Source organism: Salmo trutta, chromosome 34 (assembly GCF_901001165.1).
Source record: "Salmo trutta chromosome 34, fSalTru1.1, whole genome shotgun sequence".
Taxonomy (NCBI): Eukaryota; Metazoa; Chordata; class Actinopteri; order Salmoniformes; family Salmonidae; genus Salmo; species Salmo trutta.
In genome coordinates this window covers 4,294,171-4,319,707 of record NC_042990.1, presented here as the reverse complement: position 1 = coordinate 4,319,707, position 25,537 = coordinate 4,294,171, and the positions used below count along the sequence as shown (strand labels likewise).

At 44.6% G+C, this 25,537-nt stretch overlaps 3 protein-coding genes across 3 annotated transcripts; 2 read left to right on the top strand and 1 right to left on the bottom strand.

The window, feature by feature from the left end:
* Positions 1-2,395: 2,395 nt before the first annotated feature.
* On the top strand, positions 2,396-4,893 carry LOC115173362 (uncharacterized). The gene is made up of 2 exons (XM_029731368.1): positions 2,396-2,424; positions 2,840-4,893. The coding sequence occupies exon 2, from the start codon at positions 2,889-2,891 to the stop codon at positions 4,044-4,046; it is 1,158 nt and encodes a 385-aa protein (XP_029587228.1). The 5' UTR covers positions 2,396-2,424; positions 2,840-2,888; the 3' UTR covers positions 4,047-4,893.
* On the top strand, positions 4,633-6,559 carry LOC115173137 (uncharacterized). Its single transcript, XM_029731072.1, has 4 exons — positions 4,633-4,806; positions 4,910-5,845; positions 6,036-6,116; positions 6,292-6,559. The coding sequence occupies exons 1-3, from the start codon at positions 4,633-4,635 to the stop codon at positions 6,114-6,116; spliced, it is 1,191 nt and encodes a 396-aa protein (XP_029586932.1). The 3' UTR covers positions 6,292-6,559.
* An 11,475-nt stretch (positions 6,560-18,034) lies between these two features.
* On the bottom strand, positions 18,035-23,415 carry LOC115173136 (uncharacterized). Its single transcript, XM_029731071.1, has 9 exons — positions 22,833-23,415; positions 22,525-22,629; positions 22,304-22,370; positions 21,940-22,093; positions 21,619-21,655; positions 21,201-21,511; positions 20,023-20,785; positions 18,229-18,717; positions 18,035-18,100 (listed from the first exon to the last, which is right to left on the bottom strand). Exons 1-9 carry the CDS (start codon positions 22,848-22,850, stop codon positions 18,035-18,037), a joined length of 2,010 nt encoding a protein of 669 aa, XP_029586931.1. The 5' UTR covers positions 22,851-23,415.
* Between the last annotated feature and the right edge of the window lie 2,122 nt (positions 23,416-25,537).

The following is a 25,537-nucleotide window of genomic DNA, read 5'->3' as shown; positions in this document are numbered from 1 at the left end:
TGAAGAACTATACATCGCGCTTGGCTTCATTGCATTATTGCTTGGGAAACGTTGACATGCCCTTTTGTTGACGGATGGGATGAAAATAATGTAATTATAGTATCGTTATACATAGGCTAGCAAGAAAAATCCGCATGAGATACCCATAGAACTGAGCCCTGCTCCATTTCAGCACCATGCCGCGGTCTCAGGTGCTGCCCAGACTCGAAACATTTCAGCACCATGGCACGTTCCCCTGACGCCTAGAATGGTGTCAGCTCTATGCAGCGGACAGCTCCATAATGCTGAAATAGTTAAAGCCCCTTAGAACGTCATTGATTTTAAATTATTCTAAGTGCAAGTGGTTATAATTTATTGCATGTCCTAGTTTTGCAGCTTTGCAACCTCAGAATTATAGCTAATGGATTGCAGCGAGTTACGTTTTTGTGCATGGTGATGAATGAGGATGCTTGATAAACCATAAATTAAACGCAAAAACGTGCACTTACAAATATTTTCGTTTGGCAGAACTTTGACAAGCTATGATCTGTTTTCTAATGACATTGACAATTCATATAGACATTAGACTTAGGCCTAATTGTGACATCATGTGTGTATGACATCTTTGAGGAATGCCCTTGCTTCAGCCAATTCGGAATCGAGTATTCAACAATGCTTTGGCATAATTCAAGGACGTTCATATTCACTTCAGTTGTCTGCCGATGGTTCACTGACGTTTTTTCAAAGGAGATATTAGTATTAACTATAAATAGCCTACAACAATAAGCTACACATCATGTCAGACAACAGCAAGGTATGGTTTCATTTAGCCTATTTTGAGTTTAGAGGAGAAATTACTAACAGTATAGTAGGTCACTACCACAGCAATAGTTCTCACTGGTTTGATCCATGGACGAAATCTGACCACTATTGCCATTTTGTTTAAAATAGGAGCGAATAGTTGTTTTATGAAGTCACAACCTAAGACTGCTATTGACCTCTCATTTATCCACCAGAGCGTGAAATGGGAGGATTCCCCGGATGATCAAAATAAAGTTGTGGAGAATATGAAGGATGAAACAGAGACACATGAGAACAACAGAACAGGACTGGAGGCAAGGTAAGAAATATGCTGTCCTTTACACATCCTCTGCCTACTTAGGCACAGATCTAGGATTAGTTTACTATCACTAAATCCTAACCTTAAAGCATTAGGAGGAGACGCTACACTGACCTTAGATCTGCTATGAGACCTATAATCTGTTGTCATGTAGGCTAAACGTAAGTCCAGTGGCAGTGCCAAGAAGACTTCCGTGGAGGAGGACAGCAGCATTGGTGGCAGGTCCGAGATTACTTCATGTTGGGTGCAGGTTGTGTTCAAATTCATCAGCACTGATCTGAGAAGATAGTATCTATATAGGTGAAAGCAATATAGTGGAGGCCCGCAGAGAGATGTGCTTTTACCTGTCCAGTGCAATCAAATCACTAAAGGTGAAGGAAATTAGATATAAAGTTCAGATTCAACTTTAGATTTCTCTTTGCGGATTCCCAGAGTCTTCTCAGACACCCGGGTGTGGTTTCCGGGAAAGGGGATCTATCATTGAGCAGCTGGAGAAGGAGGCTCAGAGGACTCTAATGCCTTCTCTCAAGATTGGGACATGCTGTGCCCCAATCCTCCTCTCCTTCCTGAGGAGTCTAACTGATGAGCAAGTCCCATGTCTTTCTCCAACCTCACATACAACAACTCTGAATTTATAGTCATAGTGCACCTTCTAACCACAAATGCGATTTCAAACACTACACCTAACCCTAACATCACCGTAACCACACCCCTAACTCTTCCTGTAAATCAAGAACAAAATGGCTCATGTACTTGCTAATAGCTTAATTAAATACACTTTATTTTCCCTAACATGGCTATCTAGTGACTCCACTAACTCAACACCAGTGTGCAGCTAAAAGATGTTTCCTTTCTTTTCTTTTCTCTAGCCAATGGAGAGTGATTCAGCATGTCATGAAAAATAACGTAAGTCTCTCCACATAAGGGTCTGGTCAAAAGTAGTGGCGCTATATAGGGAATGGTGTCATGGAATTGCTTGATTGACAAAAACATTACTATGTTTGTTGGCCATAGCTCACATTCGAGCAGCTCTCCATGCTGTGTCTGAAGGTGTTAAGGTCGTGACCCAGACAGCCCTCCGCATTCTCCTACCAGCGCTAGCTCGTATCATGGGTGTGGACCTGAGGAGTGGGGCAGCCTCCCCAGAATCCCAGTGCTCTCTGACAGGGTCTGAGGATTCCTTAGGCAGTCTGGATGAGCGAGAGAAAAGGCTGCTGATCAGTGAGATGAACTACTGGACTAAGGAGAGGAGGAGGAATGGCAGTGCAGGGTGCCGCCAAAAAATCCACTCGCAGAACCTCATCACCATGCTGGTCGCCTAAGAGGTATGTTCACAGCAATATTTCAACTTAATAATTGCAAGACCTGACCCATACTTATCATAAATTATTAACTTGGAATTCATACCTTGTAGTTTGAAGTTCTGGTCAGAAATGTTGCCCCTGAGGGGGTGGGTCCAGGTGAAAGTAATTTTGAACTGGGTTAGCCATAAAGTAATCTATGAATAAATAGATCAGGTACATGCCTTTCAGAATTAATCATATTCTGATGTCGTACAAACATCAAAATCTGGCAAAAACTCGTGTCAGTTGGCTTTAGGCTTCTAGAACTACGGTGGTATGAGAAGTAAACCATCATTGCTCTCATTTGATTTTCAAGCTCACTAATGACCCAGATTAGATACCAGCTGGCTGGTCACATTTGCATGGCATAAGTGGTGATTGTGTGTTTATCTTCAAGTTCCCAGACCTCATTGCAGAGTTTGCCAGCAACTAGAGAGGCTCCCCTCATGGAGGAGCCTCTGAAAGCTCTCTTTGGGGTAACGGAAGAGAGCCTCCTGATATCCCTGGTTGAGGGTCACTCCAACCCCACCTCCTCCAGCTCTTCCGAGTTGAGCTATGCTATCGCGGGGGAGGTAGTACACCAGCTTAACTCTGGCCTCTCAGTGGCCATTCAGGCCAGCTCGGGGAGTTGCCCCCCTATGGACAGTCAGGACATAGCAGCAGGCAAGGAGGTCATTCGGGTAGCCTCGGTGCAGATCCTGGCCGAGCTACAGAGCCAAACGTCTGAGCCAGAGTGGGTAGGGTTTATCGAGCCCCTCATGGACCCTGTGACCGATGATGTGCTGAATGCCATTGTCGGCACAATGGACAAAATGGCACAGGACTACAACATCCTATTGGATCTGGCCAAGAAGATGACAATCTTGGGGTCTAAATTTCTGACCAATCTTCAATGTGACCTTGATGTTGAGTGTCCATCTGGGAAAGAAGGGACCACTCACTTTCTCAAAGAGACTGGATCCTCTAGCAGTGTGGTGTCCAGAAAGCTTCAGACCCTCTCTAGCCCCGACTTTCAGTCTAAAGCCCTCAAGGCGGTGAGCACCATCCTTACAAGGAAAGTCAGCAGCTCTTCTGGCGTGGCTCCTTCCTCTAGGCCTTCTAGTGCTGCTCCTAGCCTTACTGAAGCTCCCCTGAATACCAGCTGCACAGCCCTGACATCTGTAAGCTCCACTGCCACAGTGATTGTTAAGGCATTTGTGGGAGGCATGGAGACGATAGCATCATTTGAAGGCAAATGTGAAGCAGTTGATTGGCCAGTTCCTGTAAATGACCACAAAACAGGGTTTTCACAGAAGATAACCTTCTCTCCAGCCCGCACACTCTATGGCCTTATACGAGCAAAGCTGAGGGACCTTTTAACTCTATCCGCTCGAGAAGAAGGTGTGGCTAAGGATGCTTCTCTTCAGGAGTCTTCAGACACCCTGGAAAAGGCAACTGTTTCAACTGTTGAGGTCCAGTTACCCAGCACCAAACTTAGTAGAGTTCCCAGTGAGAGCCAACCAATGCCAGCTCTCTGTCTCTCCAATCTGGATAACAGCACTCAAGAAGTTCTTAGCAGTGTTTTTTTCCATCTACAAGTCAGAGTTATCAAAAGTGGAGAGTAAATGCTTGGCCGTTGTCAGTTCATCTGATGAGTCCCTAGATGCTTGTTGGCTTGTTGATGGTGTCCTATCAAAGCTTGATGACTATACTATTTCCCAGTCACCCTCACCCAATGAAGACTTGAGTGTGAGTACTCAATGTTCTCAACTGAGCTCAGAAGAGAGTGTCAGAATCACACAGTCCTCTACTAGTCTGATTCAGAGCATTAAGAAGCTCTCTAGCAATGACTTTCAGACTCAGGCAGAAGAGGCAGTGAGTAAAGTGCTGATGAGATCCAGTCATTCCTTTATCACACAGATCAGCCATACTGGTCTTCAGAAAAGTCTGCAGGCTGGCTTATCATCTAGCTCGCCATCAGAGATTGCCTCCATGTCCTCTCAGAATACAGCCCCTGGATTAGTGGAAACCTTTGTCAAAGGAATGGCGACTATTTTCCAGAAAAATGAGTCCACTGACACTGTGCTCCTGGAAAGAAGTGGGAGAGTTTTGCAGTGCTCCCACGGGGGCTCCCAACTGGATGATACTGAATTGAGTGTTCAAATATCAGAAGAGAAGCTTTGGTCAACAGCTAAGACCATCTGCGTCAATATGAAGAACATACTTAAGGATTTCTTCACAGGGCTGAAGCCATCCGGATCCGAAAGGACAGAAAATGCTTCTTCCAAAGAGACCCTTGGGGAAATCCTGGTTGCTATCCAGAGTGAAATCTCAAACTTAGGGCGAATTAAGGATTCCAGGGAGCTCCTTCAGATCAACGATATGGTAGGAACTATGCTGAAGGAGGTTGAGAAAAGTGAGGATGACAGTGAACAAGTCTGCCAAGACATCCCTAGAACCTGTTCATCTTTGTCCACTTCTTTGAAAGGGTCGTAGTTCCTTGTCTAGCTCTTCAAAGGGTCCTAGGTCAGAGTGTGAGTTAGAGATCAACCTCCCTGGCACTCCCATCCCTGACGAAGTGCCTTTTGATCTGACCTGCCCCATCGTCAGGAGCTCCTGCATCGACACCAGGGACTCTAAAATGCCAGAGATTTCTACAAGTGACCTAAGGACAAAGATGATGGCACACACAGATGAACCCCTGCATCGTAACAGTCCAATGACTGACAGCAGCCGACCACCGAGTGCTAAAGCCTCTTTTCGATCCTCCACTACTCCATCTTTCACCAGCAAGGGAACCTCTTTGGTACCAAAGGGAGATGGGATTGACATTGAAGAGAAGGAGGTGAGCATCCCCAGCAGCTCTGGCCATCTGAGGGAGCTCTTAATCAGCCCAGACATCAGCAGTGCCACTGCATTCCCACTGCAGTACTTGATGGACTCCAGCAAAGATGATGTCATCTGTTTGGTCACCGTACTGGTGATAAGGTTGCTATCGAAGATCAGACCCTCAGCCCTAGATGGACCCTTCCAACAGGCACCAGACATGACAGAAACATCTCAGCAACTCATCAGACAAGTCCTGTCTGAGTTCTGTGCTGCATCCAGATTCTCCAGGACACAGGAATATTCCCAGAACCTGCACATCCACAGGGTGTTCAGAGGTGTACATAAAAACTTGATGGAGGAGTTTGGCTCTTATAACACCCTGCAAGCAGCTATTTCCTCCCAGGACCCTGCATTTGACAGAGTCCTGGTAAAGTCCTTGACCCAGCAGCTGGTACAGGGACGCAAGGAGGCGTCAAGACCAGCTTCTGCTGCAACAAACCCAGCAGACCAGGCTGAGACAGAGAGGGGGGCTGAGCAGAAAGCAAGAAGGAGCTTCCTTTGCTTTTCAATGACCAAACTCAGGATCAACTTCAAGGTATAGCAGGGAGTTAGCATTTGTTTTTTGTTCCAGTTAGGTGCTGATGTTATTGATGTGGCTATGATAAGACAAATATATGAGATAAATATGTTTTTATTCATCACTAAATTGTTGCCTTGGATTCAGAAGTGTTCCATTTATTTATTATTCATTCTCTGTACCATTCTCTTTACCTTTCTCCTGTTAGCGTTCCAAGAGAGAAACAAAAAGGACTGCCATTCAGTCCAGGAACAGACTGAGATTACCTCTACTGATGGACATTGCATAGGTAAGGATGTTTTAGAGCTCTGCTATAGCTTGTAGTTTTGTTTAGGTGTGTGTTAGAAACATAGAGTATGCCTACCAAACTCATTGCACTGTTATTTATCAAAGTTATTATACTGTATTTCTCTCTCTCTCTCTCTCTCTCTCTCTCTCCCCATCCATTTCTCTTGTGTTTCTAGCTCCACACATTGAGGCTCATGGTGCTGAATCTCCAGCTGGAGAGGTTTCTCCCTCCATATCTCAGCCTATCAAAAAACAATCCTTGATTGTCAGGGTCTTTTCAGCAATGATGAAGCCATTCAGGCGCTTCACCAAGAAGAACCTGTAACCTGTTACGCTGCATGAAGAACTACTTTTGTAACAGCAAGTGTTTTGACAAGAGGAATTTCTGCATGTCTACCCTTTCAAAGTCTATTTGATCAAATAAATGCAAATTATTTTACAAGAGTTTCAAGTGTTTGGATGATTGGTAGCACCGAAGCAGCTTTTCTCAGAGAAATGCACTAGTTCCCCCTTGGTTACACATTTATTGTGCAGTTTTTGAGTTGGCAGGACTTGGGGCGGCAGATAGCCTTGTGGTTAGAGCAGCAACCGAGAGGTTGCTAGATCAAATCCCTGAGCTGACAAGGTAAAAATCTGTTGTTCTGTCCCTGAACAAGGCAGTTAACCCACTGTTCCTAGGCTGCCACTGTAAATAAGAATTTGTTCTTAACAACTTGTCTTGTAAAATAAATCAAATAACCAGAGCTTGTCTCTAATACAATAGTTGCTGCATAGACCGTCAGATAACCAGATGTTCTCTATTAATTTAGTTAGATTGATAAGAGCTTATTAGCAGCAAGGGGAAAACACATAGAGGAGAATTAGCTATCTGCAGCTAGATCAACCCTCTGAGATGTTTTCTGTATGTTGAATATATAAGCTCCAGCAGTTGAGAGTGTATGTCAGAGCAAAAACCAAGCCATGAAGTCGAAGGAATTGTCCGTAGAGCTCAGAGACATGATTGTGTCAAGGCACAGATCTGGTGAAGGGTACCAAAACATTTCTGCAATATTGAAGGTCCCCAAGAACACAATGGCCTCCATCATTCTTAAACGGAAGAAGTTTGGAACCACCAAGACTCTTCCTAGAGCTGGCCGCCAGGCCAAACTGAGCAATTGGGGGAGAAGGGCTTTGGTCTGAGAGGTGACCAAGAACCTGATGGTCACTCTGAGCTCCGGACTTCCTCTGTGGAGGTGTGAGAACCTTCCAGAAGGACAACCATCTCTACAGCACTCCACCAATCAGGCCTTTATGGTAGAGCGGTCAAACAAAGCCACTCATGCTATAATGTGGATAAACAGTTACTTGTCTAACATAAAACAGAGGGTGTTCTTTAATGGAAGCCTCTCAAACATAATCAAGGTAGAATCAGGAATTTCCCAGGGTAGCTGTTTAGGCCCCTTACCTTTTTCAATCTTTACTGACGACATGCCACTGGTTTTGCACTGTAAATGTACTCTATAAAATATAAGAATACTACATTTCCTGAACGTATTCTTCTGGTAACATGTTGTAGCCTGCATAGGAACTAGAGGCCCAAGTAGCACAACACTCCACAGCAGCTCAATCTGCCATGCTTTAGATCTTGATGCATGCCCCTTATATTACATAATAACAAACATAATTAGCAATTCAAAAATGCTCTATTCTGAGAACTACTTTTAATCACAGAGTGGAAAACATAGAACCCTACTGTGTGGATAACAATTATGGGTGTATTCTGGAATAAGACAAACCTATACAGTGAGGGGAAAAAGTATTTGATCCCCTGCTGATTTTGTACGTTTGCCCACTGACAAAGAAATGATCAGTCTATAATTTTAATAGTAGGTTTATTTGAACAGTGAGATACAGAATAACAACAAAAATATCCAGGAAAAACGCATGTCAAAAATGTTATAAATTGATTTGCATTTTAAATAGGGAAATAAGTATTTGACCCCCTCTCAGTCAGAACGATTTCTGGCTACCAGGTGTCTTTTATACAGGTAACGAGCTGAGATTAGGAGCACACTCTTAAAGGGAGTGCTCCTAATCTCACCTTGTTACCTGTATAAAAGACACCTGTCCACAGAAGCAATCAATCAATCAGATTCCAAACTCTCCACCATGGCCAAGACCAAAGAGCTCTCCAAGGATGTCAGGGACAAGATTGTAGACCTACACAAGGCTGGAATGGGCTACAAGACCATCGTCAAGCAGCTTGGTGAGAATGTGACAACAGTTGGTGCGATTATTCGCAAATGGAAGAAACACAAAAGAACTGTCAATCTCCCTCGGCCTGGGGCTCCATGCAAGATCTCACCTCGTGGAGTTGCAATGATCATGAGAACGGTGAGGAATCAGCCCAGAACTACACAGGAGGATCTTGTCAATGATCTCAAGGCAGCTGGGACCATAGTCACCAAGAAAACAATTGGTAACACACTACGCCGTGAAGGACTGAAATCCTGCAGCGCCCGCAAGGTCCCCCTGCTCAAGAAAGCACATATACATGCCCGTCTGAAGTTTGCCAATGAACATCTGAATGATTCAGAGGACAACTGGGTGAAAGTGTTGTGGTCAGATGAGACCAAAATGGAGCTCTTTGGCATCAACTCAACTCGCCGTGTTTGGAGGAGGAGGAATGCTGCCTATGACCCCAAGAGCACCATCCCCACCTTCAAACATGGAGGTGGAAACATTATGCTTTGGGGGTGTTTTTCTGCTAAGGGGACAGGACAACTTCACCGCATCAAAGGGACGATGGACGGGGCCACGTACCGTCAAATCTTGGGTGAGAACCTTCCCTTAGCCAGGGCATTGAAAATAGGTCGTGGATGGGTATTCCAGCATGACAATGACCCAAAACACACGGCCAAGGCAACAAAGGAGTGGCTCAAGAAGAAGCACATTAAGGTCCTAGAGTGGCCTAGCCAGTCTCCAGACCTTAATCCCATAGAAAATCTGTGGAAGGAGCTGAAGGTTCGAGTTGCCAAACGTCAGCCTCAAAACCTTAATGACTTGGAGAAGATCTGCAAAGAGGAGTGGGACAAAATCCCTCCTGAGATGTGTGCAAACCTGGTGGCCAACTACAAGAAAGGTCTGACCTCTGTGATTGCCAACAAGGGTTTTGCCACCAAGTACTAAGTCATGTTTTGCAGAGGGGTCAAATACTTATTTCCCTATTTAAAATGCAAATCAATTTATAACATTTTTGACATGCGTTTTCCTGGATTTTTTTGTTGTTATTCTGTCTCTCACTGTTCAAATAAACCTACCATTAAAATTATAGACTGATCATTTCTTTGTCAGTGGGCAAACGTACAAAATCAGCAGGGGATCAAATACTTTTTCCCTCACTGTAAATAGAGTTGGAGTCTAAGTGTGTGTGCACACAACCACCTCTTTAACCACTCTTCAAAATATTTGGCAGCCTTTGAGATGGAGAGGCAGGAGAATGAGTGACAGAAGAAGAGTCTAATAAAAGCATGGCTCCTCTCCCACTCCTGCTCACAGCAGCAGTGCAGTGGAGTAGCTTCAACAGCCATAGGCCCAGGGATTTCACATCACATTCCATGATGCAATGCAGAATACGGCTTCACACAGAACAATCACCAAACCCATTAGATAACACTTCGCACATCACAGCCAAACATCATGTATCACATGAAGAGGCATGTGTGTTCTCCGGACGTGATACTTTGTCATGGACCTTCAGTTTCGATCTCTCTCTCTCTCTCTCTCTCTCTCTCTCTCTCTCTCTCTCTATGCTGGGAGTGTTTGGTGCATGCTGGGAATTGTTTGAGCAAGGGAGTGCGTGTGTTGTGTAGAGTTAGATATTCAGAACTTTCTTTAGGTTTTCTCTTTCTTGGTGGCATTCTTTGTTTTCTTCTGTGCATGATTAAGGTTATTATTTGTTTGTTGTGGTAGAATTAAGTATTTTGTTTTCGTATCGAAATTACCCTGTTTTTGGCGGGGATGGCAGCCCGAATGGAGATGCCGTCCCTGTCACTTTGGCACGGCTTTAGGTGTGTTACTGAAGCTACTGTCACGGTGGAGGAGTTTCTGGTCGCCGTGGGAGAGAAGGTAGGATATGAGAATGTTGCTTATGCATCACGGATGAATAAAGCGGTGGTGGTTTTTCTTAAAGAAGTGTGTCTTGTTAATCGTATGGTTGAGCAAGGCGTACTTCTTAAAGGAATGTTTATTCAAGTTACGCCGCTTTTTTCTCCGTCAACAAGGGTAACGATTTCAAATGTACCTCCGTTTATTCCAAATGAGCTATTGGAGCGCGAGTTATTGCGCTTTGGGAAGTTTGCAAGTTCAATTAAGGTTGTCCCGTTGGGTTGCAAACACCCGGCGTTGAAACAGGTTATGTCTTTTCGGCGACAGGTGTTTATGTTTTTGGACTCACCGGAGCAGACTTTGGAGTTAGCGTTTAAAGTCAAGTATGACAATAGATTGTATATGGCTTATGCTAGTACGGGTAGTCAACGGTGTTTTGAGTGTGGGGATGTTGGTCATAAGCGACATGCTTGCCCGAAAAGGGAGAAAGCAGAGGGAGGGGCGCAGGTGGTCCTCGTAACGCCTGGGCCCACTGATGTAGGGAGAGGTGGGCCGACAGTGGTTGAGCAGCCACAAGCAACTGCTGCTGAGGAACAAGTTATCCATGTTGAGGACACGGAGTTGCAACTTGTGTTAGAGGGAAATGTTATGCAGCAGAAACATTTTGTTGTAGAAAGCAAGGATAGATCTGAAGAGCCAGTTCCTCAGATTGGTGAGGAGGTGCCCAGTACGAGTGCTGGGGTACAGGAGGTGGTTCATATGGAGCTAGTCTCCCAGGTAGTGGAGGAGATGCCCACTATGAGTAACGGGGTACAGGAGGGGGTTCATGTGGAGCTAGACTCCCAGGTAGTGGAGGAGATGCCCACTATGAGTAATGGAGTACAGGAGGGGGTTCATGTGGAGCTAGACTCCCAGGTAGTGGAGGATATGCCCACTACGAGTAATAGGTTTCAGGTGGAGCTAGTCTCCCAGGTAGTGGAAGAGATGCCCACTACCAGTAATAGGGTTCAGGTGGGGTTAGTTTCCCAGGTAGTGGAGGAGATGTCCACTACGACTAATAAGGTTCAGGTGGGGCTAGTTTCCCAGGTAGTGGAGGAGATGCCTGGTACGAGTGATGGGCTGCAAGTGGGGAGTGATGAAATTCCCAGGTAGTGGAGGAGATGTCCACTACGACTAATAAGGTTCAGGTGGGGCTAGTTTCCCAGGTAGTGGAGGAGATGCCTGGTACGAGTGATGGGCTGCAAGTGGGGAGTGATGAAAGGGATGTATTAGAAGCGAGTCAGGGGTCTGTGGACTCAGTTGAGGAGGAGCAGGATATGGATATCTCTATTGGTATGATAGCAGCTGGTGACGACTCAATTTATGATCTAGAGGAGGTAAATAGGTTTTTGGATCAGACTTTTGGGAAATCTGTCAAATTGGCAGAATATTTTGATGTTGATAAGTTTGTGAGGTCAGCTGTGATGTTACAGAAGACGGTGGGGTTCGACCAGTTAAGTGAGAAGAAGCGGTTTCGCTTGAGGAAATTTGTTACTGCTGTCACAGCAGCAAAAGGTGGTGGGAAACGTGGTCAGGGTAAGAGAAAATTTAAACGATGTTGATCATGCTTCATAGGGTGTCTTCTTTTTTCTCTTTGGTTTCTCTGTGGTTTCTTCTGCTTTTCCTTTCTCTTTTCTATATGGAGGTACTAAGGGTAGGTTCTCTCAATATTAATGGTGGAAGGGACAGGAATAAGAGGGCTTGGGTATTAGAAATAATAAAACAGAAAAGGCTTAATGTAGTTTTTCTACAGGAGACACAGTGATGAGGAAAATAAGGTTGACTGGGGTATGTGGTGGGAGGGGCAGCATATACTCAGTCATGGTACAAATTTCAGTGCTGGGGTGGCAATCTTGTTTTCTTCAGGCTTAGGGGTAACTGTGGTATCTACAACAGAGATTGTCAAGGGTCGGGTTTTATTGGTCAAGGCGGAGGTTATGTTTTTTTTTTTTTTTTTTGGAATGTATATGCTCCTAATGAGGGTACAGAGCGTATTGCTGTATTTGACAAAATAAAGGAAACTTTAAGACAGTGTGACCAAGAGGGTTGTATGGTTTTAGGGGGGGACTGGAACTGTACAGTGGATTTTACTGTTGATCGCACCGCTGAAGAACCTCACCTGCGGTCAGCCACTTGCCTGTCTGGTCTACTAACTGAGTTTGAGCTTTCTGATGTGTGGAGAGTCAGGAATGCAAAAGTTAGGCAGTACACATGGCTAAAAGTTAATGAAGGTCGTGTCAGTGCAGCAAGGTTAGACAGGTTGTATGTGTCTGATCAATACTGTAGTAGGGTTGGAAGGTGTGATATTACTCCTGTGGGTTTCTCTGATCACCATTTTGTTACTGTTGATATTCATTTGTCCTGTCCACGAAGGTCATCATCGTACTGGTATTTTAATGTTAAATTGTTACATGATGTCATGTTTTGTGAAAGGTTTTTGTTGTTTTGGGAAAAATGGAGGGTTACAAAAGGACATTTTGAGTCCTTGAGACAATGGTGGGAGGTTGGGAAGGCCCAAATACGATTATTTTGTCAACAGTATACTGCTCTGTCTCGAATTGAAGTCAAAGAGACTATCAAGGCCCTTGAACAGGACATCAAATCTATTGAATTGAAGCTGCTCACTCAGAACGACCCTGGATTAGTCATGAATTTACAGGACAAGAGACATGAACTGAGATTGTTTCTGCATGAAAGAGTGAAGGGTGCCTTGATTAGGTCTCGGTTCGCTTCCCTCAAGGACATGGATGCTCCTAGTGCTTTCTTTTTTAACCTAGGACAATCGACACTGCAACGTAAACAGATGGTCTGCCTTCGTCTGCCTGATGGGAAGGTGACCACAGATGACAGGGAAATGCGTCAACATGCCGTAGATTTCTACTCTGCCCTCTATAAGGCGGAGGATTGTGACTCTCTGTGTACTGAACAGTTGCTACACGGTCTTCCTCAATTGGGACCTGAGCAGAGAGTCGCATTGGACTCTGACATTACACTGCAAGAGCTGTCCACAGCAGTTATGCAGCTCTCAACAGGCCGAGCCCCTGGCATTGATGGTTTACCATCTGAGTTTTATAAACACTTTTGGGGGTCTATTGGAGAGGATTTTTATGAGGTGATGTGTGAATCTTTTCATGAGGGTTCTCTTCCTGTATCCTGTCAACGTGCGGTGCTTTCATTATTGCCAAAAAAGGGGGATTTGGCTCTCTTAAAAAATTGGAGACCTGTTGCGTTGCTGTGCGCAGAATATAAAATTGTTTCTAAATGTCTCTCAAACAGGTTGAAAGAGTATCTGGGATTGTTGGTCCACAAGGACCAGTCTTGCTGTGTACCTGATCGCTCTATTGTTGACAATTTGTTTCTGATAAGAGATGTTTTAGACATTTGTAAACTGTCTGATGTAAATGTGGGTTTACTTTCGTTGGATCAGGAGAAGGCTTTTGACCGTGTGGACCACCAGTACTTGTTTAAAACAATGAAAGCCTTTGGGTTTGGGGATGTTTTTTTGTCGTGGATGAATTTACTGTATGCTGGAGCCTCGTGTATGGTGAAGGTGGGGGGTGGTTTGAGCTGCCCCATCCCTGTCCAAAGGGGCATCAGGCAGGGATGCCCAATTTCAGGGCAGTTATACAGTCTGGCGATTGAACCAATGCTTTGTTTTTTAAGAGCGAGGCTTACTGGTTTCTCTGTGCCAGGTGTAATGAAGGGTCCCACGATAGCACTGTCTGCATATGCAGATGACGTGACAGTTTTTATTATAGGGGCTGAGGATGTTAAGGTTCTCTCAAACGCTCTAAAGGTGTATGAGGGGGCCTCCTCAGCTAGAGTCAATTGGGGAAAGAGTGAAGCGCTGTGGGCAGGTCAGCTTCAGATGGGGTCTGCTCCACGGTTACCAGGGGGACTTCAGTGGGGCAGAGATGGGATGAAGACTTTGGGGGTTTTTCTAGGCTCCGATGTCTTTCAGAAAAAGAACTGGGAGGGTGTAGTGGAGAAAGTGTGTGCCAGACTGTCAAGATGGAAATGGGTGCTGCCCCAGCTGTCTTATAGGGGAAGGGTACTGGTAGCTAATAATCTTGCTGCCTCTACCCTGTGGCACAGACTAATGATTTTACAGCCACCAAAGGGTCTGATTCAAGAGCTTCAGAGGACCCTTGTCAATTTCTTCTGGTCTGGACAACACTGGATAAAAGCTGCAGCCCTGTACCTGCCACTACACGAGGGTGGGCAAGGCTTGGTGGATATTTCCTCTAGGATCATGGCTTTCCGGCTTCATGCAGCCCAGAGGCTGTTGTACAGAGACAGTTCTAGCTGGGTCGACACAGCCTATATATTGATGAGGAGAGCGGGCTGTTTGGGCTTAGATAAGCACCTTTTCCTCTTAAAGCTGGAGGGGGGTGATTTGCCTGGCCTGACTCCATTTTATGAGTCTGTTATGCAGGCTTGGAGAGTTTTTGTGAAGTCTCGTAAGGCCGGCACGCCACCAGGGATGTGGCTTTTTGAAGAGCCTCTTTTTCACAACACTGCCATCCAGTCCCGTGTTCTGGGTTCAGCTAGCCTACGTTCATGCCTGTTAGGCGTGGGGTGTACTAAACTGGGTCATCTGATGCGGAACAGGAATAGATCGTTGGAGGAGCTGGGAGAAAGAGCGGGGATCCGATCATCTCGCCTACTGAGGAAGGTCGTCGATGAGGTCTGTGACTCCCTGCCAGTGCTTCATCTGCAGTATGTGACTGACATTTCCAATTGTGATCGGTGGAAGGAGGGTCTGGATTATGTGTTCCCTGCACTGATTGTTAGTGCTGCAGCGGGGGCATTCGTGGAGGACGTGGGGATGCTGCTTTCTTTCGATACCCCGGAGCTGGGGGAGTTCAAGGAGGTGGGAAAGAAGGCCATGTACAGAGTATGTGTAAAGGTGTCCCATGCATCTTCCCTGGAAGGGGTAAAATTGACAAGGTGGGCGGGTGTGCTTGGTCCAGGTGCCTCCCCAAAAGGCTGTTGGCGATCACTGTACAAACTGCCTATTGATAAGAGGACAGCTGACCTCCAATGGAGGATAGTACACGGAGCTATAGCCACTAACATGCATCTGGTACACCTGGACCCTACTGTTGGGGAGGGGTGTCCATTTTGTGCTGAGTCTGAAACTCTGGCACATATGTTTTTACAGTGTCCCAGGTTGGTCGGGATGATTGACCTGATCACAAATTGGTTCTCAACGTTGGGAGAGGTTTTTTCTTCCCAACTGTATATATTTGGGCCAAAGTACAGGTTCAGTCGAAAGGGTGTAGTTGTGTTGCTTAATTTTGTGTTAGGGGCAGCAAAATTAGCGATATGGAAGACCCGAAAGAACAGTATTCGGGGACAGGGGTCTGTTGATGTGGTGGGAATGCTGGAGGGAATGTTGGCAGCGAGACTGAGGGCTGAGTTTGCCTATTATAAACTGGTCAACAATATTGATCTGTTTATGAGTATATGGGGTATTTAGAGGCTGTTGTGTATAGTTACTGTGGAGGAGGAATTGGAGTTGTGTTTTTAATTGATGTGTAACTGTGTTTTTTGTATGAGTATTTATTGTATGGTGGGCTCCCAGACCCAATAAAGATGATTTAAATCTCTCTCTCTCTCTCGACTCTCGACCTCTGAATGTTCGGCTATGAAAAGCCAACTGACATTTACTCCTGAGGTGCTGACCTGTTTCACCCTCTATAACCACATTATTATTTGACCCTCCTGGTCATCTATGAAGAATGTTTGAACTACAGTACTTGAAGAACAATCTGGCCTTAATGGTCATGTACGCTTATAATCTCCACCGGCACAGCCAGAAGAGGACTAGCCACCCCTCAGAGCCTGGTTCCTCTCTAGGTTTCTTCCTAGGTTCCTGCTTTTCTAGGGAGTTTTTCCTAGCCACCGTGCTTCTAAATCTGCATTGCATGCTATTTGGGATTTTAGGCTGGGTGTCTAAATAAGCACTTTGTGACAACTGCTGATGTAAAAAGGGCTTTATAAATAAATTGTACTGATTGATTGATGATTGATTGTATGAAATGGATTAGCATATATCCATCATGTAAAATGAACAATGAGCACTGTCTCCATGGAGTATAGCACTGCAGCCTTAGGCAATGTATATTTGCGTGGTGCATAACATTATCTCATATCACATGCATGGCAAGACATGATTGATGTAATTAGATGCTCTGGAGAGATCCCACCCTCCTTCCCCAACACATGTAGAATGCTTAGAAACCACCAGAAACCTGTGAAATTGATCAACAGATGTGGTTTTATCTCCTCTCAAGGTCTGTTGATTTACAGTATCTCAGAATCAGGAACTGTCATCTAACTAAATTGAGAACATCTGGTTATCTGACGGTCTATGCAGCAACTATTGTATTAGAGACAAGCTCTGGTTATTTTATTTATTTTACAAGACAAGTTGTTATGAACAAATTCTTATTTACAGTGGCAGCCTAGGAACACTGCCTTGTTCAGGGGCAGAACAACAGATTTTTACCTTGTCAGCTCAGGGATTTGATCTAGCAACCTCTCGGTTGCTGACCCAACGCTCTAACCACAAGGCTATCTGCCGCCCCAAGTCCTGCTAACTCAAAAACTGCACAATAAATGTGTAACCAAGGGGGAACTAGTGCATTTCTCTGAGAAAAGCTGCTTCAGTGCTACCAATCATCCAAAACACTTGTAAAACAATTTGCATTTATTTGATCAAATAGACTTTGAAAGGGTAGACATGCAGAAATTCCTCGTCAAAAGTCTTGCTGTTACAAAAGTAGGTCTTCATGCAGCGTAACAGGTTACAGGTTCTTCTTGGTGAAGCGCCTGAATGGCTTCATCATTGCTGAAAAGACCCTGACAATCAAGGATTTTTTTTTTTGATAGGCTGAGATATGGAGGGAGAAACCTCTCCAACTGGAGATTCAGCACCATGAGCCTCAATGTGTGGAGCTAGAAACACAAGAGAAATGGAGAAACACAAGAGAAAGAGAGAAAGAAAGAAAGAGAGAAAGAAAGAAAGAAAGAAAGAAAGAGAGAAAGAAAGAAAGAAAGAAAGAAAGAAAGAGAGAAAGAAAGAAAGAAAGAAAGAAAGAAAGAAAGAGAGAAAGAGAGAAAGAGAGAAAGAGAAAGAGAGAAAGAGAGAAATACAGTATAATAACTTTGATAAATAACAGTGCAATGAGTTTGTTAGGCATACTCTATGTTTCTAACACACACCTAAACAAAACTACAAGCTATAGGAGAGCTCTAAAACATCCTTACCTATGCAATGTCCATCAGTAGAGGGAATCTCAGTCTGTTCCTGGACTGAATGGCAGTCCTTTTTGTTTCCTCTCTTGGAACGCTAACAGGAGAAAGGTAAAGAAAATGGTACAGAGAATATATAAAGAAATGGAACACTTCTGAATCCAAGGCAACAATTTAGTGATGAATAAAAACATATTTATCTCATATATTTGTCTTATCATAGCCACATCAATAACATCAGCACCTAACTGGAACAAAAAACAAATGCTAACTCCCTGCTATACCTTGAAGTTGATCCTGAGTTTGGTCATTGAAAAGCAAAGGAAGCTCCTTCTTGCTTTCTGCTCAGCCCCCCTCTCTGTCTCAGCCTGGTCTGCTGGGTTTGTTGCAGCAGAAGCTGGTCTTGACGCCTCCTTGCGTCCCTGTACCAGCTGCTGGGTCAAGGACTTTACCAGGACTCTGTCAAATGCAGGGTCCTGGGAGGAAATAGCTGCTTGCAGGGTGTTATAAGAGCCAAACTCCTCCATCAAGTTTTTATGTATACCTCTGAACACCCTGTGGATGTGCAGGTTCTGGGAATATTCCTGTGTCCTGGAGAATCTGGATGCAGCACAGAACTCAGACAGGACTTGTCTGATGAGTTGCTGAGATGTTTCTGTCATGTCTGGTGCCTGTTGGAAGGGTCCATCTAGGGCTGAGGGTCTGATCTTCGATAGCAACCTTATCACCAGTACGGTGACCAAACAGATGACATCATCTTTGCTGGAGTCCATCAAGTACTGCAGTGGGAATGCAGTGGCACTGCTGATGTCTGGGCAGATTAAGAGCTCCCTCAGATGGCCAGAGCTGCTGGGGATGCTCACCTCCTCTTCAATGTCAATCCCATCTCCCTTTGGTACCAAAGAGGTTCCCTTGCTGGTGAAAGATGGAGTAGTGGAGGATCGAAAAGAGGCTTTAGCACTCGGTGGTCGGCTGCTGTCAGTCATTGGACTGTTACGATGCAGGGGTTCATCTGTGTGTGCCATCATCTTTGTCCTTAGGTCACTTGTAGAAATCTCTGGCATTTTAGAGTCCCTAGTGTCGATGCAGGAGCTCCTGACGATGGGGCAGGTCAGATCAAAAGGCACTTCGTCAGGGATGGGAGTGCCAGGGAGGTTGATCTCTAACTCACACTCTGACCTAGGACCCTTTGAAGAGCTAGACAAGGAACTACGACCCTTTAAAGAAGTGGACAAAGATGAACAGGTTCTAGGGATGTCTTGGCAGACTTGTTCACTGTCATCCTCACTTTTCTCAACCTCCTTCAGCATAGTTCCTACCATATCGTTGATCTGAAGGAGCTCCCTGGAATCCTTAATTCGCCCTAAGTTTGAGATTTCACTCTGGATAGCAACCAGGATTTCCCCAAGGGTCTCTTTGGAAGAAGCATTTTCTGTCCTTTCGGATCCGGATGGCTTCAGCCCTGTGAAGAAATCCTTAAGTATGTTCTTCATATTGACGCAGATGGTCTTAGCTGTTGACCAAAGCTTCTCTTCTGATATTTTAACACGCAATTCAGTATCATCCAGTTGGGAGCCCCCGTGGGAGCACTGCAAAACTCTCCCACTTCTTTCCAGGAGCACAGTGTCAGTGGACTCATTTTTCTGGAAAATAGTCGCCATTCCTTTGACAAAGGTTTCCACTAATCCAGGGGCTGTATTCTGAGAGGACATGGAGGCAATCTCTGATGGCGAGCTAGATGATAAGCCAGCCTGCAGACTTTTCTGAAGACCAGTATGGCTGATCTGTGTGATAAAGGAATGACTGGATCTCATCAGCACTTTACTCACTGCCTCTTCTGCCTGAGTCTGAAAGTCATTGCTAGAGAGCTTCTTAATGCTCTGAATCAGACTAGTAGAGGACTGTGTGATTCTGACACTCTCTTCTGAGCTCAGTTGAGAACATTGAGTACTCACACTCAAGTCTTCATTGGGTGAGGGTGACTGGGAAATAGTATAGTCATCAAGCTTTGATAGGACACCATCAACAAGCCAACAAGCATCTAGGGACTCATCAGATGAACTGACAACGGCCAAGCATTTACTCTCCACTTTTGATAACTCTGACTTGTAGATGGAAAAAACACTGCTAAGAACTTCTTGAGTGCTGTTATCCAGATTGGAGAGACAGAGAGCTGGTATTGGTTGGCTCTCACTGGGAACTCTACTAAGTTTGGTGCTGGGTAACTGGACCTCAACAGTTGAAACAGTTGCCTTTTCCAGGGTGTCTGAAGACTCCTGAAGAGAAGCATCCTTAGCCACACCTTCTTCTCGAGCGGATAGAGTTAAAAGGTCCCTCAGCTTTGCTCGTATAAGGCCATAGAGTGTGCGGGCTGGAGAGAAGGTTATCTTCTGTGAAAACCCTGTTTTGTGGTCATTTACAGGAACTGGCCAATCAACTGCTTCACATTTGCCTTCAAATGATGCTATCGTCTCCATGCCTCCCACAAATGCCTTAACAATCACTGTGGCAGTGGAGCTTACAGATGTCAGGGCTGTGCAGCTGGTATTCAGGGGAGCTTCAGTAAGGCTAGGAGCAGCACTAGAAGGCCTAGAGGAAGGAGCCACGCCAGAAGAGCTGCTGACTTTCCTTGTAAGGATGGTGCTCACCGCCTTGAGGGCTTTAGACTGAAAGTCGGGGCTAGAGAGGGTCTGAAGCTTTCTGGACACCACACTGCTAGAGGATCCAGTCTCTTTGAGAAAGTGAGTGGTCCCTTCTTTCCCAGATGGACACTCAACATCAAGGTCACATTGAAGATTGGTCAGAAATTTAGACCCCAAGATTGTCATCTTCTTGGCCAGATCCAATAGGATGTTGTAGTCCTGTGCCATTTTGTCCATTGTGCCAACAATGGCATTCAGCACATCATCGGTCACAGGGTCCATGAGGGGCTCGATAAACCCTATCCACTCTGGCTCAGACGTTTGGCAATGTAGCTCGGCCAGGATCTGCACCGAGGCTACCCGAATGACCTCCTTGCCTGCTGCTATGTCCTGACTGTCCATAGGGGGGCAACTCCCCGAGCTGGCCTGAATGGCCACTGAGAGGCCAGAGTTAAGCTGGTGTACTACCTCCCCCGCGATAGCATAGCTCAACTCGGAAGAGCTGGAGGAGGTGGGGTTGGAGTGACCCTCAACCAGGGATATCAGGAGGCTCTCTTCCGTTACCCCAAAGAGAGCTTTCAGAGGCTCCTCCATGAGGGGAGCCTCTCTAGTTGCTGGCAAACTCTGCAATGAGGTCTGGGAACTTGAAGATAAACACACAATCGCCACTTATGCCATGCAAATGTGACCAGCCAGCTGGTATCTAATCTGGGTCATTAGTGAGCTTGAAAATCAAATGAGAGCAATGATGGTTTACTTCTCATACCACCGTAGTTCTAGAAGCCTAAAGCCAAATGACACGAGTTTTTGCCAGATTTTGATGTTTGTACGACATCAGAATATGATTAATTCTGAAAGGCATGTACCTGATCTATTTATTCATAGATTACTTTATGGCTAACCCAGTTAAAAATTACTTTCACCTGGACCCACCCCCTCAGGGGCAACATTTCTGACCAGAACTTCAAACTACAAGGTATGAATTCCAAGTTAATAATTTATGATAAGTATGGGTCAGGTCTTGCAATTATTAAGTTGAAATATTGCTGTGAACATACCTCTTAGGCGACCAGCATGGTGATGAGGTTCTGCGAGTGGATTTTTGGCGGCACCCTGCACTGCCATTCCTCCTCCTCTCCTTAGTCCAGTAGTTCATCTCACTGATCAGCAGCCTTTTCTCTCGCTCATCCAGACTGCCTAAGGAATCCTCAGACCCTGTCAGAGAGCACTGGGATTCTGGGGAGGCTGCCCCACTCCTCAGGTCCACACCCATGATACGAGCTAGCGCTGGTAGAAGAATGCGGAGGGCTGTCTGGGTCACGACCTTAACAATCTTCAGACACAGCATGGAGAGCTGCTCGAATGTGAGCTATGGCCAACAAACAGAGTAATGTTTTTGTCAATCAAGCAATTCCATGACACCATTCCCTATATAGCGCACTACTTTTGACCAGAACCTTATGTGGAGAGACTTACGTTATTTTTCATGCCATGCTGAATCACTCTCCATTGGCTAGAGAAAAGAAAAGAAAGGAAACATATTTTAGCTGCACACTGGTGTTGAGTTAGTGGAGTCACTAGATAGCCATGTTAGGGAAAATAAAAGTGTATTTAATTAAGCTATTAGCAAGTACATGAGCCATTTTGTTCTTGATTTACAGGAAGAGTTAGGGGTGTGGTTACGGTGATGTTAGGGTTAGGTGTAGTGTTTGAAATCGCATTTGTGGTTAGAAGGTGCACTATGACTATAAATTCAGAGTTGTTGTATGTGAGGTTGGAGAAAGACATGGGACTTGCTCATCAGTTAGACTCCTCAGGAAGGAGAGGAGGATTGGGGCACAGCATGTCCCAATCTTGAGAGAAGGCATTAGAGTCCTCTGAGCCTCCTTCTCCAGCTGCTCAATGATAGATCCCCTTTCCCGGAAACCACACCCGGGTGTCTGAGAAGACTCTGGGAATCCGCAAAGAGAAATCTAAAGTTGAATCTGAACTTTATATCTAATTTCCTTCACCTTTAGTGATTTGATTGCACTGGACAGGTAAAAGCACATCTCTCTGCGGGCCTCCACTATATTGCTTTCACCTATATAGATACTATCTTCTCAGATCAGTGCTGATGAATTTGAACACAACCTGCACCCAACATGAAGTAATCTCGGACCTGCACCAATGCTGCTGTCCTCCTCCACGGAAGTCTTCTTGGCACTGCCACTGGACTTACGTTTAGCCTACATGACAACAGATTATAGGTCTCATAGCAGATCTAAGGTCAGTGTAGCGTCTCCTCCTAATGCTTTAAGGTTAGGATTTAGTGATAGTAAACTAATTCTAGATCTGTGCCTAAGTAGGCAGAGGATGTGTAAAGGACAGCATATTTCTTACCTTGCCTCCAGTCCTGTTCTTGTTGTTCTCATGTGTCTCTGTTTCATCCTTCATATTCTCCACAACTTTATTTTGATCATCCGGGGAATCCTCCCATTTCACGCTCTGGTGGATAAATGAGAGGTCAATAGCAGTCTTAGGTTGTGACTTCATAAAACAACTTATTCGCTCCTATTTTAAACAAAATGGCAATAGTGGTCAGATTTCAGTCCATGGATCAAACCAGTGAGACCTATTGCTGTGGTAGTGACCTACTATACTGTTAGTAATTTCTCCTCTAAACTCAAAATAGGCTAAATGAACCATACCTTGCTGTTGTCTGACATGATGTGTAGCTTATTGTTGTAGGCTATTTATAGGTAATACTAATATCTCCTTTGAAAAAACGTCAGTGAACCATCGGCAGACAACTGAAGTGAATATGAACGTCCTTGAATTATGCCAAAGCATTGTTGAATACTCGATTCCGATTGGCTGAAGCAAGGGCATTCCTCAAAGATGTCATACACACATGATGTCACAATTAGGCCTAAGTCTAATGTCTATATGAATTGTCAATGTCATTAGAAAACAGATCATAGCTTGTCAAAGTTCTGCCAAACGAAAATATTTGTAAGTGCACGTTTTTGCGTTTAATTTATGGTTTATCAAGCATCCTCATTCATCACCATGCACAAAAACGTAACTCGCTGCAATCCATTAGCTATAATTCTGAGGTTGCAAAGCTGCAAAACTAGGACATGCAATAAATTATAACCACTTGCACTTAGAATAATTTAAAATCAATGACGTTCTAGGGGGCTTTAACTATTTCAGCATTATGGAGCTGTCCGCTGCATAGAGCTGACACGTTTCTAGGCGTCAGGGGAACGTGCCATGGTGCTGAAATGTTTCGAGCCTGGGCAGGACCTGGTGCTGAAATGGAGCAGGGCTCAGTTCTATGGGTATCTCATGCGGATTTTCTTGCTAGCCTATGTATAACGATACTATAATTACATTATTTTCATCCATCCGTCAACAAAAAGGGCATGTCAACGTTTCCCAAGCAATAATGCAATGAAGCCAAGCCGAGATGTATAGTTCTTCATCCAGAGGACGAAGTTCCACTGTATCATCTAAAACCTTCAGAGAGATCCCTTAAAACTGCAGAATAAATTCTCCACAGCTGTTATGGTAGCTAGGTTAATTTAGCGAGACATGGACAAATCCAACACATAGCGTTTCTACTGAGTCCTGCTTAGAGGTGACTGACTGTCATGTTGCTAGTTGGAGCGAGCAGTCGCACTTCGCTTCGCTCCACAGGTAATATTACACTTCTTTATATTACAACGGTTTGATTTGTTTGATCTGAGTAATTTTCCCTATTTAAAATGCAAATCAATTTATAACATTTTTGACATGCGTTTTTCTGGATATTTTTGTTGTTTTTCTGTCTCTCACTGTTCAAATAAACCTACTATTAAAATTATAGACCGATCATTTCTTTGTCAGTGGGCAAACGTACAAAATCAGCAGGGGATCAAATACTTTTTCCCTCACTGTAAATAGAGTTGGAGTCGAAGTGTGTGTGCACACAGCCACCTCTTTAACCACTCTTCAAAATATTTGGCAGCCTTTGAGATGGAGAGGCAGGAGAATGAGTGACAGAAGAAGAGTCTAATAAAAGCATGGCTTCTCTCCCACTCCTGCTCACAGCAGCAGTGCAGTGGAGTAGCTTCAACAGCCATAGGCCCAGGGGTTTCACATCACATTCCATGATGCAATGCAGAATACGGCTTCACACAGAACAATCACCAAACCCATTAGATAACACTTCGCACATCACAGCCAAACATCATGTATCACATGAAGAGGCATGTGTGTTCTCCGGACGTGATACTTTGTCATGGACCTTCAGTTTCGATCTTCGCTCTCTCTCTTTCCCTCTCCCCCACCTCTCTCTCTCCCTCTCTCTCTCTCTACCAAACCTGCTGTCTCGACCTCTGAATGTTCGGCTATGAAAAGCCAACTGACATTTACTCCTGAGGTGCTGACCTATTTTACCCTCTATAACCACATTATTATTTGACCCTGCTGGTCATCTATGAAGAACGTTTGAACTACAGTACTTGAAGAACAATCTGGCCTTAATGGCCATGTACCCTTATAATCTCCACCGACACAGCCAGAAGAGGACTAGCCACCCCTCAGAGCCTGGTTCCTCTCTAGGTTTCATCCTAGGTTCCTGCCTTTCTAGGGAGTTTTTCCTAGCCACCGTGCTTCTAAATCTGCATTGCATGCTATTTGGGGTTTTAGGCTGGGTGTCTAAATAAGCACTTTGTGACATGTGCTGATGTAAAAAGGGCTTTATAAATAAATTGTACTGATTGATTGACGATTGATTGTATGAAATGGAGTAGCATATATCCATCATGTAAAATGAACAATGAGCACTGTCTCCATGGAGTATAGCACTGCAGCCTTAGGCAATGTATATTTGCGTGGTGCATAACATTATCTCATATCACATGCATGGCAAGACATGATTGATGTAATTAGATGCTCTGGAGAGATCCCACCCTCCTTCCCCAACACATGTAGAATGCTTAGAAACCACCAGAAACCTGTGAAATGGATCAACAGATGTTGTTTTATCTCCTCTCAAGGTCTGTTGATTTACAGTATCTCAGAATCAGGAACTGTCATATCCCATGTGATATGTCAAAACAAGTTGATGCATGTATTATCATGGTGCATTGGGTTTGTATTTGTATTTATAATGGATCCCCTTTAGCTGCAGCAGCTACTCTTCATGGGGTCCAGTAAAATGAATGCAGTTATACAATTGTAAAAACATTACTATACATTCACAACAGATTTCAGGGGCTAGGCTGTCAACAGCACGTACTGTGACACTATGATATGTATTCTGATTAAGTCAACAATACCTCTAGGCATATCTGACGTCATGTATTTGATATCTTATGTGAAGGTTAATGTCCATATTGACATCAGTTCATTGTGTTTGAGGACG

Coding starts and splice junctions, on each gene's coding strand:
- LOC115173136 (XM_029731071.1), bottom strand. Junction 20,786..21,200: donor CCATGCTGGTCGCCTAAGAG/GTATGTTCACAG, acceptor TTTATCTTCAAG/TTCCCAGACCTCATTGCAGA. Junction 18,718..20,022: donor GCTGCACAGCCCTGACATCT/GTAAGCTCCACT, acceptor ACTTCTTTAAAG/GGTCGTAGTTCCTTGTCTAG.
- LOC115173362 (XM_029731368.1), top strand. CDS start 2,889: ATGGAGGAGCCTCTGAAAGCTCTCTTTGGGGTAACGGAAGAGAGCCTC.
- LOC115173137 (XM_029731072.1), top strand. CDS start 4,633: ATGAAGAACATACTTAAGGATTTCTTCACAGGGCTGAAGCCATCCGGA. Junction 4,807..4,909: donor TCCTTCAGATCAACGATATG/GTAGGAACTATG, acceptor CTTCTTTGAAAG/GGTCGTAGTTCCTTGTCTAG. Junction 5,846..6,035: donor AACTCAGGATCAACTTCAAG/GTATAGCAGGGA, acceptor TTCTCCTGTTAG/CGTTCCAAGAGAGAAACAAA.